At 45.8% G+C, this 17,942-nt stretch overlaps 2 protein-coding genes across 2 annotated transcripts; both read right to left on the bottom strand.

The window, feature by feature from the left end:
• Nucleotides 1-1,433: 1,433 nt before the first annotated feature.
• LOC129697844 (macrophage-expressed gene 1 protein-like) lies at nucleotides 1,434-5,966 on the bottom strand. The gene has a single exon (XM_055636502.1). The coding sequence runs from the start codon at nucleotides 5,671-5,673 to the stop codon at nucleotides 3,517-3,519; it is 2,157 nt and encodes a 718-aa protein (XP_055492477.1). The 5' UTR covers nucleotides 5,674-5,966; the 3' UTR covers nucleotides 1,434-3,516.
• Nucleotides 5,967-11,231: 5,265 nt separating this feature from the next.
• On the bottom strand, nucleotides 11,232-16,289 carry LOC129697843 (macrophage-expressed gene 1 protein-like). Its single transcript, XM_055636501.1, has one exon. It carries the CDS (start codon nucleotides 15,219-15,221, stop codon nucleotides 13,065-13,067), a length of 2,157 nt encoding a protein of 718 aa, XP_055492476.1. The 5' UTR covers nucleotides 15,222-16,289; the 3' UTR covers nucleotides 11,232-13,064.
• Between the last annotated feature and the right edge of the window lie 1,653 nt (nucleotides 16,290-17,942).

Genomic DNA, 17,942 nt, shown 5'->3' with positions numbered 1-17,942 from the left:
CTTCCAAATATCTCTTAAATGTTGTTATTGTCTCCGCCTCAACTTCCTCTGGCAACTTATTCCATATACCCAGCACCATCTGTGAAAAAGGTGCCCCTCAGGCTCCCATTAAATCTTTCCCTTTTCACCATAAATCTATGCCCTCTATCTCTTGATTCTCCTACCCTGGGAAAAACATTCTTGGCATATCCCATCTATTCCCCATGTGAATTTATACACTTCTTATGATAACCCCTCAACACAACTTTACACCATAACACTCTGCTTCCTACCAGGAAGCCAACTGTGTAAGCAGTTAGCTACCTCTCCCTGGATGCCATCCCATGCGATCTAACCTTCCAGACCACATTAGTGCGTGGACTCTTATCAAAGGCCTTGCTGAAGTCCATTTAGACTATCTCTACAACCTGCCCTCCTCAACCTTCTTGGGTTACTTCTTCCAAAGCCTCAATCAAATTAATGAGACGCCATCTCCCTCGCACTAAACATGCAGAATATCCGTAATCGACTCTTCCCAAATGTATGCATATCTTACCCTTCATATACTCTCCACTAATTTTTGTACCACAACTCATAGGCTTTTTGATCCATAGTTCATTGGGTTATTTTGAAGCCCTTCTTGTCCTTCTAGGAATTGGAGGTTGCAGTATTGTGAGCCCCTGTCAAAGAAGCCTTATCAAGTTGTTGCTGTGAATCCTACAGATGACCCATAGTATTCAGGTGCTGGGAAGGACAGGCATTTGGCAAATCATCACCAATAGACACAATGGAGCAATTTTTAGTTTTGTTTAAAGATACACAGAAACAGGCCCTTTGGCCAACAGAGTCCGCGCTGACCAGCGATCCCTGCACACTAACGCTATCCTACATACACTTGGGACAACTTAATTATACCAAGCCAATTAACCTGCACTTCTCCTGAGTGCAGTAGGAAACCGGCGATCCCGGAGAAAACCTATGCAGGTCACGGGGAGAATGTACAAACTCCGTACAGACAGCACCCGTAGTTAGGATCGAACCCGGGTCTCTAGCACTGTAAGGCAGCAACTCGTGCTGCCCAATTCTGAGCTATGCACCTGGCATACGGAATTAAAGTTAAGCCTGGATTTTTCTAAAGTCAATAAAGATAGAACTGGTCAAGCAGCTTCTGCGAGTAAAATGTGTTTCACTTGTTTTCTGAACTGATGTTCTGCTTCTTACTGACATTTTAAGGTTAAAACTTTATCCTTTCACCTCCAAACCCAAGACCTGAAACACCCTCTCTAAACATCTGACCTTCGTAAAGATAAAAATTTGTTACTATTTTTTATTCACCATTCAAGGCCTTATCCATCACAACTTTGAAGTGTGGTGGATACTGTATGTACAAAGTAGGTTGTCGTAAAATGCTAACAATTAAATCTGGCTCAATTTTACTTAGCAAAAAACACAACTGGATTTTAATATTTTATTGTTTTTATAGCTCAATGTTAGTCGTATTCTACATGGCTACATTTTCAGTTTGTAGCACCAGTTCAGGTAAGTTACTCTAATTAATAAAATTACTGGTAATGTTAGTCACAATGATAGTTAATGCATCATGTTCTGTGTTAGGTTCAAAAGGGTACAAAGAAACAGCAACATTGTCAATAAGTCAAAGTCAGGTTTGCAAAAAGGCAGTTCAAATCACATAAACCTTTCAGTCAGAAGCAGGTCACAGTGCCTGTGTTGATCAGAACCAATATGACTTACTTCAACCCCCATGCCCAAGTTCACCCATTATTAGCTATGCTCTATCCTGCCCCTCCTCTCTCTGCTTTCTTTCCCGCCTCCCTACAATCAGTCTGATGAAGGGTCCCAACCCGAAACATCACCTATCCATGCTCTGCAGGGATACTGCCTGACCCGCTGATTAACTCCAGCATTGTCTCTTTCTTTGGCTTCTTCAATATCCCTATCCAATTCCACTCTTCTGTTTATGTTCCAATACGTGAATTTCAAATTCAATCTACCCCTGAAGAAGGGTCTCAACCCAAAACATCACCCATTCCTTCTCTCTAGAGATGCTGCCTGTCGCGCTGCCTTACTCCAGCATTTAGAAGCATAGAAAAATGGGTGCAGGGGTAGGCCATTCAGCCCTTCGAGCCAGCACAGCCATTCAATATGATCACGGCTGATCATCTAAAACAGTGGTTCCCAACCTTTTTTTGGCCAAGCCCCATCTAATCACCTCTAAAATCTTGATGCCCCCCCCATGTGGTGATATATAATTCTTATCATTTAAAAAGTGAACTCCCTTGACCTCGCGCGCTCCGTGCGACATGCATGAAGAGCGATGGCGCGGTGATTATGTAATAACTACACAATAAAGACCTTTTTTACCCCCAAAAAATATTTACTCAAAATAACATCTGAAACATAAACTACATATGTTTACCTGATGGAAAATCCAAAAAAATTAAAAATCGAAAATTTGGACCCAGACCTCCTCAGTCGCGCTCAATTGCCCCGCTTAAAAATCAAATTGCCCCCCTGTGGGGCGTACGCCCCACGTTGGGAACCACTGATCTAAAATCATTACCCCGTTCCTGCTTTTTCCACCATGTCCCTTGATTCCTTTAGCCATAAGAGCTAAATCTAACTCTTTTTGTGCCTATTTTGTATGTATCTTGTTTATATGGTTTTCTTTACTCAGAGAGTGGTGGCTGTGTGGAATGAGCTTCCAGTGAAGGTGGTGGAGGCAGGTTCGTTTTTATCATTTAAAAATAAATTGGATAGTTATATGGATGGGAAGGGAATGGAGGGTTATGGTCTGAGCGCAGGTATATGCGACTAGGGGAGATTATGTGTTCGGCACGGACTAGCAGGGTCGAGATGGCCTGTTTCCGTGCTGTAATTGTTATATGGTTATATACCAGCATCTGCAGTTCTTTCCCACACATTTTACTCTCTTTCTGTTTCTCCTTAAATAACCAATACAGTCTAAAGATTACCCCTGTTCATTCAATTATTATAGACAATAGACAATAGGTGCAGGATTAGGCCATTCGAGCCAGCACCATCATTCAATGTGATCATGGCTGATCATCCCCAATCAGTACCCTGTTCCTGCCTTCTCCCCATATCCCCCCATATCCCATATCCCCATATTCTCTCCCCATATTTTGCACTCCGTATCTTTCCCTTCACTGTGCCTGTTGTACTAGAGTTTGGCTTGATTATATTTAGGTATAGTATTATGATTTGATCGGAAAGCATGATCCAAACATTGGAAAACAAAGCTTCTCACTGTACCTCAGTACACGTGACAATAATAAAGGTGAAAAAATGGGGATGATCAGCCATGATCACGGTGAATGGCGGTGCTGGCTCGAAGGGCCAAATGGCCTACTCCTGCACCTATTGTCTATTGTTTTGTCTATTGTGAACATAAACGTACTGCTTAATGTTATTGGGTATTCTCTGCCGGTTGTATGGGTGAATGTAGGAAGGCTCTGCAATCCTTATTGCAGTTGTGGATCAAGGAGGGAGTGGGACTCAGGCATCTGTGTGGGGATCAGGAGAGCCAAGTGTGTTGATCTCAGAGTCAGAGTTGGTTGTGGATATCACTTCATGTTCTACAGCCAGAGCTTGGTATCCGCGCTGCCTCCGTCGCTTCTTGATAAAGAAGACAAGGCAGAGAATGCCAACCAGGACCAGGATTATGGCAATGGAGATGCCAGCTGCCGCCCCAGCCCCTCTGGAGGAATTCTCCCCGTCAAATATACGGCGGGCGTCTGAGATGGGGACCACCTTCCACTGGTTGGTGACCTTGTCCTTCACCCAAGGCTCCTGGTACGCGGACATGACCATCACCGTGTTTGTGGAGCCCTTGGTGAGCAGGGGGGGCTGAGCGAACGGCGGCAGGTTGATGGGGGCCAGTTTGAGGTCGTTGAAGGAGCCGGACTTGACGCAGAAGAGGACTTGGCAGCTATCGCTGATGGCAGCCAGGTGCTGGCTGTAGCCGCCGGGACAACGCTTGGGGTCGGCGCCTGAGTCTGGGCCTGGGGCCCGGGCAGCCAACGGGTTTCCCGCCTCGCAGCTGAAGAAGCCGCCGAAGGGCACCGAGTAGCGGAAGCCCATCTCGTAGTCTTGGCTGACGCAGACCCGCAGGTGCTGGAGGAGGCGCAGCGGGTAGAAGGCCGCGGGGCAGGAGCGGCCTTGGGTCAGCTCGTTGCTGGACACTCGGCCGTACAGGCCGCCGAAGAGGTAGCCCGAGTTCTGGGGCAGGACAAGGCTGGGCGTCGCCGCACACCAGTAGGCCTCAAAGCGGGCCTTGCTCACGTAGTAGCCGTCGCCGCACACGTCGTCGCAACATGTCGCCAGCAGCCAACACGTGTGGCAACGGCGGTTACACTCGTAATGGCTCCTACCCTCCTCCTGGACGCCCGAGTGCAGGTGTATGGCCGAGTATCCAGCGGGACAGCTGTGGGCCCCGGTCAGGGGGTTGCTCTGGTCCAGGCCGGCACACAGGGACTGGGCGTCCGGCCCCGACACCGGGGCGCACTCCTGGTAAACGCCGCCGAAGGTGAAATTCGTGCCGTCCCCCTGGCAGGAGCCGTCGTCGAGGTTGGCCTGGAAGTTGAAGTTGGGCGAGTTGATGTCCACGCAGCCCGGGTGAGTGTTGACGGTGTAGTAGAGAGCGATGGCCCTCTCGATGGCCAGGGTGAGCTTGGCCACCGTGGGCCCGGGCAGCTCGGGCACGTTGAGTGGGTGGATAAAGAAGTTGAGGGGCCGCCCGCTCCTGTCGATGGCCACCAGCTGGTTGGAGATCTCCTGCTGCCACTTCTGCAGGGTGATTCCAGGGTAAAAGGGAACCCCGCCGTGGCTCTCGATGCTCGAGTGCGTCCTGTTGCTCATGTAATGCCGGGTGAACTGGTCGGTGCTCTGCCACTGTGTGTCCAGGCCCACGTTCACCGTCTGGAAGAAGGTGACTCCGGCCGACGCTCCGATGCTGGATTTTCGACTCCAGCTTTCGGACACAAAGCTAGAACGGATCTGGTCTTCCTGCACCAGGCTCGCCCCGGCATCGATACCCGTCAACACGTGAGTCCCGTAGTTGAGGACCAGCAACTGAGCGAAATATTCGGCAGCTTTAGTCTGGTTGTTCTCAATGTAATTGGCAATCTCAATCAGCTGTTGTTTGAAGTCTTGGTCCAGCTGGAAATCGGGCACGGATTTGACCTTGTATATCAAGTTCCTCACCTGGATTCTAGTGGTCGTGCTGCTGTCCTGCACCTGTCGGGTCTTGACCCTCTCAACGCTGGCGGAGAACTTTGCATTCAGGATAGAGAGGTAGGATACATCAGCGTTGACTGAGGCACTGGTGGAGCTTTTGTAGTCCATCCAGCTGGTGATGATTTCCGACACGATATCCATGTTAGTCTGCTTCTGGGGCACCACGTAGACTTGGTCTGGGATGAAGTATTTCCCGTCCTCGGTAAGTTTGCACAGAGAGTAGCTGATGTTCATCACTCGACCTCGGTCGAGGTTCCTCAAGTTGTCCCAGCCGCCTCCCGGCACAACCTCGAGAGCAGTCAAACTTTGAGCTTTTCTGCACTCAGTCAAGCCATCCCTCCTTGGCTCTCGAAACCTGTAGTCCGTCGCTCTTACCGAGAAAACGAAGAGAAAGACGGGGATCAAAGCCAGGGACATCCTCAAAGGTCCAGTGCTCTCAGCTCCTCACCCGACGAAGTCCCCTGGATAGTAAACTCCTGCTGTTAAACTTGTTTCTGTTAATTGGTGGATGTTCCTCTTTCAATCCCGTGAGTGTTTCACAAAATAGAAAATGAAACTACAAAATGGAAATTCCAAAGCACGTCCACCCTTTGAGTCACTTCTCGTTTCCCATTGCTTCTTACAGTATCAGTGATTTTACTTCAATTTCAAGCATTACTCATTGTGCAGAGAGAATAGGTAGGGGTCGGAAATCGACCGCTCAAACCAGCTGCACATGAGATGCCTTCTGTTTCAGAGGTAGTTGAGGCCAGTTCATTGGCTATATTTAAGAGGGAGTTAGATGTGGTCCTTGTTGCTAAAGGGATCAGGGGGTATGGAGAGAAGGCAGGTACAGGATACTGAGTTGGATCGAATGGCCTACTCCTGCACCTATTTTCTAAATTTTCTATGTTTCCTTTACAGTATATAAGAAACAGAAGTTAATTTAATCTCATGGGCCAGTTATGTTGGAAAGTGGAACATCATTTCAGCCTCTTCCAATATTGTTAGATATGAAGAGTTATTCTATCCTTGAAAATTAGGTTAAGGCTTATTATTATCAATATGTGTAGTAAGGTACAATGAAAATTTTTATTTTTGCATGCTATCTAAATAGATCAGATTTGGATTTCATACAATACATAAATTGGATCTGATACAATACATACATAAATACAAGTCACACTCGCATACAATAGATACAAGATACATTTATTTGTCACATGTGCCAGTGGCACAGTGAAATGTAATCACCATACAGCCATACAGTAAAAATAAAGAACACAACAGTTGATAGAATTCAACATAAAACATCCCCACACAGCAGAATCAAAGTTTCCCCACTCTGAGGGAAGGCATCAAAGTCAGTCCTCTTCTTCTAATGGTCCCGATGTTCACTCGTGGTCGGGGCCTTCAAAGCTCCCATTGCTTTAATGTGACAAAGTGGAAGACACAGTGCAGAATATAGTTCTCTGCACTGTAGCGCATCAGTTCATAGGCACTGTCCAATGTGCTCAGTGGGACAGAGGTGATCTAGCTTATGGAAGGATTATTTAGAAGCCTGATAGCACGTTTTAAAAGGGCCCTTCTTAACCTCTGGACATGCCAACGTGTTTTACAGCTAGCATAGTGTTTAGAAAATGCTATTACTGTTTCTTGTAGCAGCTAAATTGAACACAATGCCCCATCTGTATTTCTCTTTTATCCAGAACTGTGATGTTGTTGGTGAGATTTGGACAGACAGATGCTGACTCCACTGATTGTCCCCAAGGAATTGTAACATTTGATCGGCTGAAGTATAATTGAGTCATAGTCATACAGCATGGAAATAGGCTAGTCCCACCTGCCGATGTCTGGCCCATATCTCTCAAAACATTTCCTATCCATGTACCTGGCCAAATGTCTTTTAAATGTTGTTATAACACTTGCCTTAGCTACTGTATCTCCTCTAGCAGCTTGTTCCATATACCCACCACCATCTTCTGTGTAAAGAAACTGAACCTCAGTTTCCTATTAAATGTTTGCCCCCCCCCACCTTAAACTTATGTCCTATGGTTCTTGATTCCCCAACTGGGTAAAATACCGTGCTTTCAACCCATCTTTCCCCCTCATGTCTTAGTATGTTTTTCTCTTAAGTTTTTTTTTTGATAAACAAAACTAGTTTAATTTTCAAAAACTTTATTTGGATAAAAACATGTTTTTAAAAGCACCAAGGAAACATTTTGTGCCTTGCACATCTCCAAGAGTGTGAGTTAGAAAGGCAGACTACGGATTGCACATTTACACTAGCATTAAACTGAGAGATGGTGTAATTCAACTTCCTCATTTGAATGTATTAAAAATAAAAAATAAAATGGAACCAAGTATCCTTTAATTATAATTTATGTTGCATTAACTAAACATGCTGACAAGGCAGATTCTAAAATAGATCTCATAATCGCTGGTGAATTTCCAATTTCACTGCTTCTAATTAATCATTGTGCATTTTATTTTGGCATACATAATAACCTCAGCCTGTTCAACTGAATGAATAGATAATAAAAGGCAGGGAACAGTGCATCACTATTAATATTCAGAGGGTCAATATAAAAAGATGTAATATGTAATCAAAGCCAGGAAACTTTGAAGAATTAATGGCTGTGATGTGAATGTAGATGGTAAGGGTGGCATTTATTGCCAGTCCCTTGACAACATTTTATTCTGTTCACCACATTGCAGGAAGGATCTGATTATAATTGAGAAGATGCACAGATGGGTTACAATATTACTTTCCACTGGAAATTCTTATTTTTGAGGAAAGATTGGATTAGTTAGGGTTGTTTCCTTTGGTACCAAGGAGGCTGATGTTTGACTTATTTCCTGCACAATTATGCGAGGCCTCCATAATGTAAAGTGGAAAAGACATAGACTATTATTGTTATTATTGCACTATTATTTTTAGTATTTTATATGTGTGTGTGTGTGTATAGAAACATAGAAAATAGGTGCAGGAGTGGGCCATTCGGCCCTTCGAGCCTACACTGCCATTCAATATGATCATGTTTGATTATCCAACTCAGTATCCTGTACCTGCCTTCTCCTGATTCCTGATCCCTTTAGCCACAAGGGCTACATCTAACTCCCTCTTAAATATAGCCAATGAACTGGCCTCAACTACCTTCTGTGGCAGATAATTCCACAGATTCACCACTCTCTGTGTGAAAAATGTTTTTCTCATCTCGGTCCTAAAAGACTTCCCCCTTATCCTTAAACTGTGACCCCTTGTTCTGGACTTCCCCAACATCGGGAACAATCTTCCTCCATCTAGCCTGTCCAACCCCTTAAGAATTTTGTAAGTTTCTATAAGATCCATAAAGATATATATATATGTATATATTATGTATAAAATAATGAGAGGAATAGATGGGTAGATGCACAAAGTCTCTTGCCCAGAGTAGGTGAATCGAGGATCAGAGGACATAGGTTTAACGTTGAAGGGGAAAAGATGTATTGATGTATTAAAATCATGTTTTAGTGCATTGTAGAAGTATGATTTCAATGTTTTTTTGTTTTAAATATTTTTAAGAGGTAACTTTTTAAGGGGTAGTTTTTTTTCACACATAGGGTGGTGGGTGTATGGAGTACACTGCCAGAGGAGGTAGTTGAGGCTGGGACTACCCCGACATTTAAGAAATAGTTAGATACATGGATAGGACAGGTTTGGAGGAATATGGACCAAACTCAGGCAGGTGGGACTAGTGGAGGTGGGATATGTTGGCCAGTATGAGCAAGGTGGGCCGAAGGGCCTATTTTCACACTGTATCACACTATTACTCTATGTATGTATAATATATATGTATATGTGTCTTTCTGCACTATTATTGTTTGTTTATTTTTATATGTGTGGGTATTATATACACACACATAGAGAGAAAACACACACTGAACTTTTTTTTCTCATTTCTTATATTGTTTACAGTGTACTGTGTTGACATATTCTGTTGTGCAGCTGCAAGTAAGAATTTCATTGTTCTATCTGGGACATATAACAATAAAACACTCTTGACTAGGTGCTTGGAGCTTACTGCCTGAAAGGCTGGGAGAAGCAGAAGCCCTAAATACATTTCGAATGGACATGTATATGAACTTGAAGAACCATGAACTGCAGGGCACTCGTCCAAGCAAAGGAAAACCATAGACAGGGCAGATCTTTCACAATGGCATAAATGTGATGGGCTTCCTTCTGTGTCACAATCTTCAATGTTTTCTGTGATCCCTTGAAATGGAGATTGTTGGTTTTCGTCAGGATCTGCTGAAGATTGTGTGGTGAAAGTATGCCATTAGGTAGTCAATTCCAGAACATTATTCCAGCAGTAAAGAAGGCAATATAGTTCAAAACCACAAGTCACTATTCAATGTGAGATGGCATTATCCCCATTTGTCTGCTATCCTTCTCAGTGTAATACAGCGCTGAAACAAGCCCTTGGGCCCAACCCATTCATGCCGACCAACATGCCGTATCTAAGCTCATCCCATTTGCCGTCGCTTTCTCCATATTCCTCCTAACCATTCCTACCCATGTACACTTCCAAATATCTCTTAAATGTTGTTATTGTCTCTGCCTCAACTTCCTCTTGCAACTTATTCCATATACCCAGCACCATCTGTGAAAAAGGTGCCCCTCAGGTTCCCATTAAATCTTTCCCTTTTCACCATAAATCTATGCCCTCTATCTCTTGATTCTCCTACCCTGGGAAAAACATTCTTGGCATATCCCATCTATTCCCCGTGTGAATTTATACATTTCTTATGATAACCCCTCAACACAACTTTACACCATAACCCTCTGCTTCCTACTAGGAAGCCAACTGTGTAAGCAGTTAGCTACCTCGCCCTGGATGCCATCCCATGCGATCTAACCTTCCAGACCACATTAGTGCGTGGACTCTTATCAAAGGCCTTGCTGAAGTCCTTTTAGACTATCTCTACAACCTGCCCTCCTCAACCTTCTTGGGTTACTTCTTCCAAAGCCTCAATCAAATTAATGAGACGCCATCTCCCTCGCACTAAACATGCAGAATATCCGTAATCGACCCTTCCCAAATGTATGCATATCTTACCCTTCATATCCTCTCCACTAATTTTTGTACCACAACTCATAGGCTTTTTGATCCATAGTTCATTGGGTTATTTTGAAGCCCTTCTTGTCCTTCTAGGAATTGGAGGTTGCAGTATTGTGAGCCCCTGTCAAAGAAGCCTTATCAAGTTCTTGCTGTGAATCCTACAGATGACCCATAGTATTCAGGTGCTGGGAAGGACAGGCATTTGGCAAATCATCACCAATAGACACAATGGAGCAATTTTTAGATTTGTTTAAGGATACACAGAAACAGGCCCTTCGGCCAACAGAGTCCGCGCTGACCAGCGATCCCTGCACACTAACGCTATCCTACATACACTTGGGACAACTTAATTATACCAAGCCAATTAACCTGCACTTCTCTGGAGTGCAGTAGGAAACCGGAGATCCCGGAGAAAACCTATGCAGGTCACGGGGAGAATGTACAAACTCCGTACAGACAGCACCCATAGTTAGGATCGAACCCGGGTCTCTAGCACTGTAAGGCAGCAACTCGTGCTGCCCAATTCTGAGCTATGCACCTGGCGTACGGAATTAAAGTTAAGCCTGGATTTTTCTAAAGTCAATAAAGACAGAACTGGTCAAGCAGCTTCTGTGAGTAAAATGTGTTTCACTTGTTTTCTGAACTGATGTTCTGCTTCTTACTGACATTTTAAGGTTAAAACTTCATCCTTTCACCTCCAAACCCAAGACCTGAACCACCCTCTCTAAACTTCTGACCCTCGTAAAGATAAAAATTTGTTACTTTTTTTATTCACCATTCAAGGCCCTATCCGTCACAACTTTGAAGTGTGGTGGATACTGTATGTACAAAGTAGGTTGTCGTAAAATGCTAACAACTAAATCGGGCTCAATTTTATTTAGCAAAAAACACAACTGGATTTTAATATTTTATTGTTTTTATAGCTCAATGTTACAGTTGTATTCTACATGGCTACATTTTCAGTTTGTAGCACCAGTTCAGGTAAGTTACTCTAATTAATAAAATTACTGGTAATGTTAGTCACAATGATAGTTAATGCATCATGTTCTGTGTTAGGTTCAAAAGGGCACAAAGAAACCACAAAATTGTCAACAAGTCAGTCAGGTTTGCAAAAAGGCAGTTCAAATCACATAAACCTTTCAGTCAGAAACAGGTCACAGTGCCTGTGTTGATCAGAACCAATATGACTTATTTCAACTCCCATGCCCAAGTTCCCCCATTATTAGCTATGCTCTATCCTGCCCCTCCTCTCTCAGCTTTCTTTCCCGCCTCCCTACAATCAGTCTGATGAAGGGTCCCGACCCGAAACATCACCTATCCATGCTCTGCAGGGATACTGCCTGACCCGCTGATTAACTCCAGCATTGTGTCTTTGGCTTCTTCAATATCCCTATCCAATTCCACTCTTCTGTTTATGTTCCAATACGTGAATTTCAAATTCAATCTACCCCTGAAGAAGGGTCTCAACCCAAAACATCACCCATTCCTTCTCTCCAGAGATGCTGCCTGTCGCGCTGCCTTACTCCAGCATTTAGAAGCATAGAAAAATGGGTGCAGGGATAGGCCATTCAGCCCTTCGAGCCAGTACAGCCATTCAATATGATCACGGCTGATCATCTAAAACAGTGGTTCCCAACCTTTTTTTGCCCATGCCCCACCTAATCACCTCTAAAATCCTGATGCCCCCCCCCCATGTGGTGATATATAATTCTTATCATTTAAAAAGTGAACTCCCTTGACCTCGCGCGCTTCGTGCGACATGCATGAAGAGCGATGGCGCGGTGATTATGTAATAACTACACAATAAAGACCTTTTTTACCCCAAAAAAAATATTTACTCAAAATAACATCTGAAACATAAACTACATATGTTTACCTGATGGAAAATCCCAAAAAATAAAAATCGAAAATTTGGACCCAGACCTCCTCAGTCGCGCTCAATTGCCCCCCTTAAAAATCAAATTGCCCCCCTGTGGGGCGTACGCCCCACGTTGGGAACCACTGATCTAAAATCATTACCCCGTTCCTGATTTTTCCCCCATGTCCCTTGATTCCTTTAGCCATAAGAGCTAAATCTAACTCTTTTTGTGCCTATTTTGTATGTATCTCGTTTATATACCAGCATCTGCAGTTCTTTCCCACACATTTTACTCTCTCTTTCTGTTTCTCCTTAAATAACCAATAGTCTAAAGATTACCCCTGTTCATTCAATTATTATAGACAATAGATGCAGGATTAGGCCATTCGGCCCTTCGAGCCAGCACCATCATTCAATGTGATCATGGCTGATCATCCCCAATCAGTACCCTGTTCCTGCCTTCTCCCCATATCCCCTGCAATCCTCTCCCCATATTCTGCACTCTGTATCTTTCCCTTCACTGTGCCTGTTGTACTAGAGTTTGGCTTGATTATATTTAGGTATAGTATTATGATTTGATTGGAAAACATGATCCAAACATTGGAAAACAAAGCTTCTCACTGTACCTCGGTACAGGTGACAATAATAAAGGTGAAAAAATGGGGATGATCAGCCATGATCACAGTGAATGGCGGTGCTGGCTCGAAGGGCCAAATGGCCTACTCCTGCACCTATTGTCTATTGTTTTGTCTATTGTGAACATAAACGTACTGCTTAATGTTATTGGGTATTCTCTGCCGGTTGTATGGGTGAATGTAGGAAGGCTCTGCAGTCCTTATTGCAGTTGTGGATCAAGGAGGGAGTGGGACTCAGGCATCTGTGTGGGGATCAGGAGAGCCAAGTGTGTTGATCTCAGAGTCAGAGTTGGTTGTGGATATCACTTCATGTTCTACAGCCCGAGCTTGGTATCTGCGCTGCCTCAGTCGCTTCTTGATAAAGAAGACAAGGCAGAGAATGCCAACCAGGGCCAGGATGGTGGCAATGGAGATGCCAGCTGCCGCCCCAGCCGCTCTGGAGGAATTCTCCCCGTCAAATATACGGCGGGCGTCCGAGTTGGGGACCACCTTCCACTGGTTGGTGACCTTGTCCTTCACCCAAGGCTCCTGGTACGCGGACATGACCATCACCGTGTTTGTGGAGCCCTTGGTGAGCAGGGGGGGCTGAGCGAACGGCGGCAGGTTGATGGGGGCCAGTTTGAGGTCGTTGAAGGAGCCGGACTTGACGCAGAAGAGGAGTTGGCAGTTATCGCTGATGTCAGCCAGGTGCTGGCTGTAGCCGCCGGGACAACGCTTGGGGTCGGCGCCTGAGTCTGGGCCTGGGGCCCGGGCAGCCAACGGGTTTCCCGCCTCGCAGCTGAAGAAGCCGCCGAATGGCACCGAGTAGCGGAAGCCCATCTCGTAGTCTTGGCTGACGCAGACCCGCAGGTGCTGGAGGAGGCGCAGCGGGTAGAAGGCCGCGGGGCAGGAGCGGTCTTGGGTCAGCTCGTTGCTGGACACTCGGCCGTACAGGCCGCCGAAGAGGTAGCCCGAGTTCTGGGGCAGGACAAGGCTGGGCGTCGCCGCACACCAGTAGGCCTCAAAGCGGGCCTTGCTCACGTAGTAGCCGTCGCCGCACACGTCGTCGCAACATGTCGCCAGCAGCCAACACGTGTGGCAACGGCGGTTACACTCGTAATGGCTCCTACCCTCCTCCTGGACGCCCGAGTGCAGGTGTATGGCCGAGTATCCAGCGGGACAGCTGTGGGCCCCGGTCAGGGGGTTGCTCTGGTCCAGGCCGGCACACAGGGACTGGGCGTCTGGCCCCGACACCGGGGCGCACTCCTGGTAAACGCCGCCGAAGGTGAAATTCGTGCCGTCCCCCTGGCAGGAGCCGTCGTCGAGGTTGGCCTGGAAGTTGAAGTTGGGCGAGTTGATGTCCACGCAGCCCGGGTGAGTGTTGACGGTGTAGTAGAGAGCGATGGCCCTCTCGATGGCCAGGGTGAGCTTGGCCACCGTGGGCCCGGGCAGCTCGGGCACGTTGAGTGGGTGGATAAAGAAGTTGAGGGGCCGCCCGCTCCTGTCGATGGCCACCAGCTGGTTGGAGATCTCCTGCTGCCACTTCTGCAGGGTGATTCCAGGGTAAAAGGGAACCCCGCCGTGGCTCTCGATGCTCGAGTGCGTCCTGTTGCTCATGTAATGCCGGGTGAACTGGTCGGTGCTCTGCCACTGTGTGTCCAGGCCCACATTCACCGTCTGGAAGAAGGTGACTCCGGCCGACGCTCTGATGCTGGATTTTTGACTCCAGCTTTCGGACACAAAGCTAGAACGGATCTGGTCTTCCTGCACCAGGCTCGCCCCGGCATCGATACCTGTCAACACGTGAGTCCCGTAGTTGAGGACCAGCAACTGAGCGAAATATTCGGCAGCTTTAGTCTGGTTGTTCTCAATGTAATTGGCAATCTCAATCAGCTGTTGTTTGAAGTCTTGGTCCAGCTGGAAATCGGGCACGGATTTGACCTTGTATATCAAGTTCCTCACCTGGATTCTAGTGGTCGTGCTGCTATCCTTCACCTGTCGGGTCTTGACCCTCTCAACGCTGGCGGAGAACTTTGCATTCAGGATAGAGAGGTAGGATACATCAGCGTTGACTGAGGCACTGGTGGAGCTTTTGTAGTCCATCCAGCTGGTGATGATTTCCGACACGATATCCATGTTAGTCTGCTTCTGGGGCACCACGTAGACGTGGTCTGGGATGAAGTATTTCCCGTCCTCGGTGAGTTTGCACAGAGAGTAGCTGATGTTCATCACTCGACCTCGGTCGAGGTTCCTCAAGTTGTCCCAGCCGCCTCCCGGCACAACCTCAAGAGCGGTCAAATTTTGAGCTTTCCTGCACTCAGTCAAGCCATCCCTCCTTGGCTCTCGAAACCTGCAGTCCGTCGCTCTTACCGAGAAAACGAAGAGAAAGACGGGGATCAAAGCCAGGGACATCCTCAAAGGTCAGTGCTCTCAGCTCCTCACCCGACGAAGTCCCCTGGATAGTAAACTCCTGCTGTTAAACTTGTTTCTGTTAATAGGTGGGTGTTTCACTTTCACTTTATGTGACGGTGTTTCACAAAATAGAAAATGAAACTACAAATTTCAAGCATTACTCATTGTGCAGAGAGAATAGGTAGGAGTAGGGGTCGGAAATCGACCGCTCAAAACAGCTGCACATGAGATGCCTTCTGTTTCAGAGGTAGTTGAGGCCAGCTCATTGGCTATATTTAAGAGGGAGTTAGATGTGGTCCTTGTGGCTAAAGGGATCAGAATAGAATAGTTTCTTTATTGTCATTGTAACATGGACCATGTACAACGAAATTTAAAATGTCAGCCAGTCAGTGCAGCATTCAAACATTTCTAAAAGCTAACGATACATACACGGTAAAATAATAAAGATAAACAACTAAATAAATATCACGAACAAAGCACGCATACACACCCCAACCCTCCATCCTTCTGTCGATTTCACAGTTACCACAGTCCCTTAGTCTGTATCGCCCCTGCGTTCCTTGGCGGCTACATTTAGTGCTTTTATAGCAGTGGGGTAAAAACTGTTTTTTAGTCTGTTCGTCCTTGTCCTTGTAGATCTGTACCGTCTGCCTGACGGCAACAGTTCAAACAGGGAGTGTCCGGGGGGGGAAATGTCCTTTATGATATTCTGGTTTTTTTTGGTGCAGCGGGAACTGTGTAAGTCCTCCAAGGTAAGGAGAGGGCAGCCGACAATCCTCTGGGCGTTGTCAATGGCCCTCTGGAGCGCTTTCCTCTGAGCCGCTGTGCAGCTGGTGTACCACACGCATACACAGTATGTTAGTATGCTCTCAATGGAGCACCGATAAAAGGACAGCAGCAGTCTCTGAGTGATGTTGTTCTTCCTGAGCACCCTCAGGAAGTGCAGTCTCTGCTGGACCTTTTTCAGCAGCGCAGTGGTGTTCACGCTCCACGTCAGGTCCTCCTCAATATGGATTCCCAGGAAGCGGAAATCCGCCACCCTCTCTACACAGTCCCCTCTGATAGTCAGGGGGTATGGAGAGAAGGCAGGTACAGGATACTGAGTTGGATGATCAGCCATGATCATATTGAATGGGGGTGCAGGCTCGAAGGGCCGAATGGCCTACTCCTGCACCTATTTTCTAAATTTTCTATGTTTCCTTTACAGTATATAAGAAACAGAAGTTAATTTAATCTCATGGGCCAGTTATGTTGGAAAGTGGAACATCATTTCAGCCTCTTCCAATATTGTTAGATATGAAGAGTTATTCTACCCTTGAAAATTAGGTTAAGGTTTATTATCAATATGTGTAGTAAGGTACAATGAAAATTTTTATTTTTGCATGCTATCTAAATAAATCAGATTTGGATCTCATACAATACATAAATTGGATCTGATACAATACATACATAAATACAAGTTATACTCGCGTACAATAGATACAAGATACATTTATTTGTCACATGTGCCAGTGGCACAGTGAAATGTAATCACCATACAGCCATACATTAAAAATAAAGAACACAACAGTTGATAGAATTCAACATAAAACATCCCCACACAGCAGAATCAAAGTTTCCCGCTGTGAGGGAAGGCATCAAAGTCAGTCCTCTTCTTCTAATGGTCCCGATGTTCACTCGTGGTCGGGGCCTTCAAAGCTCCCATTGCTTTGATGTGACAAAGGGGAAGACACAGTGCAGAATATAGTTCTCCGCACTGTAGCGCATCAGTTCATAGGCACTGTCCAATGTGCTCAGTGGGACTGAGGTGATCTAGCTTATGGAAGGATTATTTAGAAGCCTGATAGCAAAGGGGAAGAAACTGACCCTCAGTCTGGCAATGTGTACATTCAAATTTCTGTACCATCTGCCGGATGGGTGCGGAGAGAAGAAGGAATGACCGGGGTGGCACAAGAACTTGATTATGTTGGCTTCTTTTCTTCGGGAGCATGAAGTGCAGATGGAATCAATGGTGGGAAGTTTGATCTGGGTGACATCTACAAAGCTCTGTAATTTCTTGCCGTCTTGCATTTAACACAGAGTGTTGGCATTCTCTTCTATGATAAATACAGACTTTTGGATGGAATATCAAATCAAGAGTAAAGAATGTTTGTTTGTCATGTGCACCAGTATGACCTGGAACAATGAAAGTCTTACTTACTGAAGTTTTACATCCATATTAATGTAATTTGGAATGGAAATCAATGCCCTGTTTGCCTTCTCCGATGAAAATAAAAGAAGCCATTGGAAGAAAAGTAAGGATATTCTTCTGAACTCATTCTAGGCCCCCTTTGGTTATGGCTGACCATGGGTGTCTCCAGGGTTGGAGGACGCCTGTGCGTGACTTTGTTTAACGTGGGGAGACTGGTGCATAGACAGCCACCACATGGTCCTTGACAGATCTGGGTCAGTGGCATGGAGTCCAAGACGACCGGAGACCCTTTTCTGCTGCAGCCTTCACCCGCCTTCCCAGCCGTTGTGATGCTCCACTAAGTTCAGCCTCCGCCCGTTCCACCATGGAGGTCTTGGTTGGATTGCTCTTTGTCAGAGTCCTCCCCCTCAACTTTATCTCCATGAGTGGCCCTCCAAGTTCGATTCCCTTGGAAATATTGCCAAAGTTTATTAAAAGTGTGCTTAACTTTTATTTGTTCCTAACTCTTATTGTAAATGTGTTTAGTTGTT

The sequence above is a fragment of the Leucoraja erinacea genome, chromosome 6 (assembly GCF_028641065.1).
Source record: "Leucoraja erinacea ecotype New England chromosome 6, Leri_hhj_1, whole genome shotgun sequence".
In the NCBI taxonomy this organism is placed as follows: domain Eukaryota; kingdom Metazoa; phylum Chordata; class Chondrichthyes; order Rajiformes; family Rajidae; genus Leucoraja; species Leucoraja erinaceus.
This window is presented reverse-complemented; position numbering and strand designations above follow the sequence as displayed.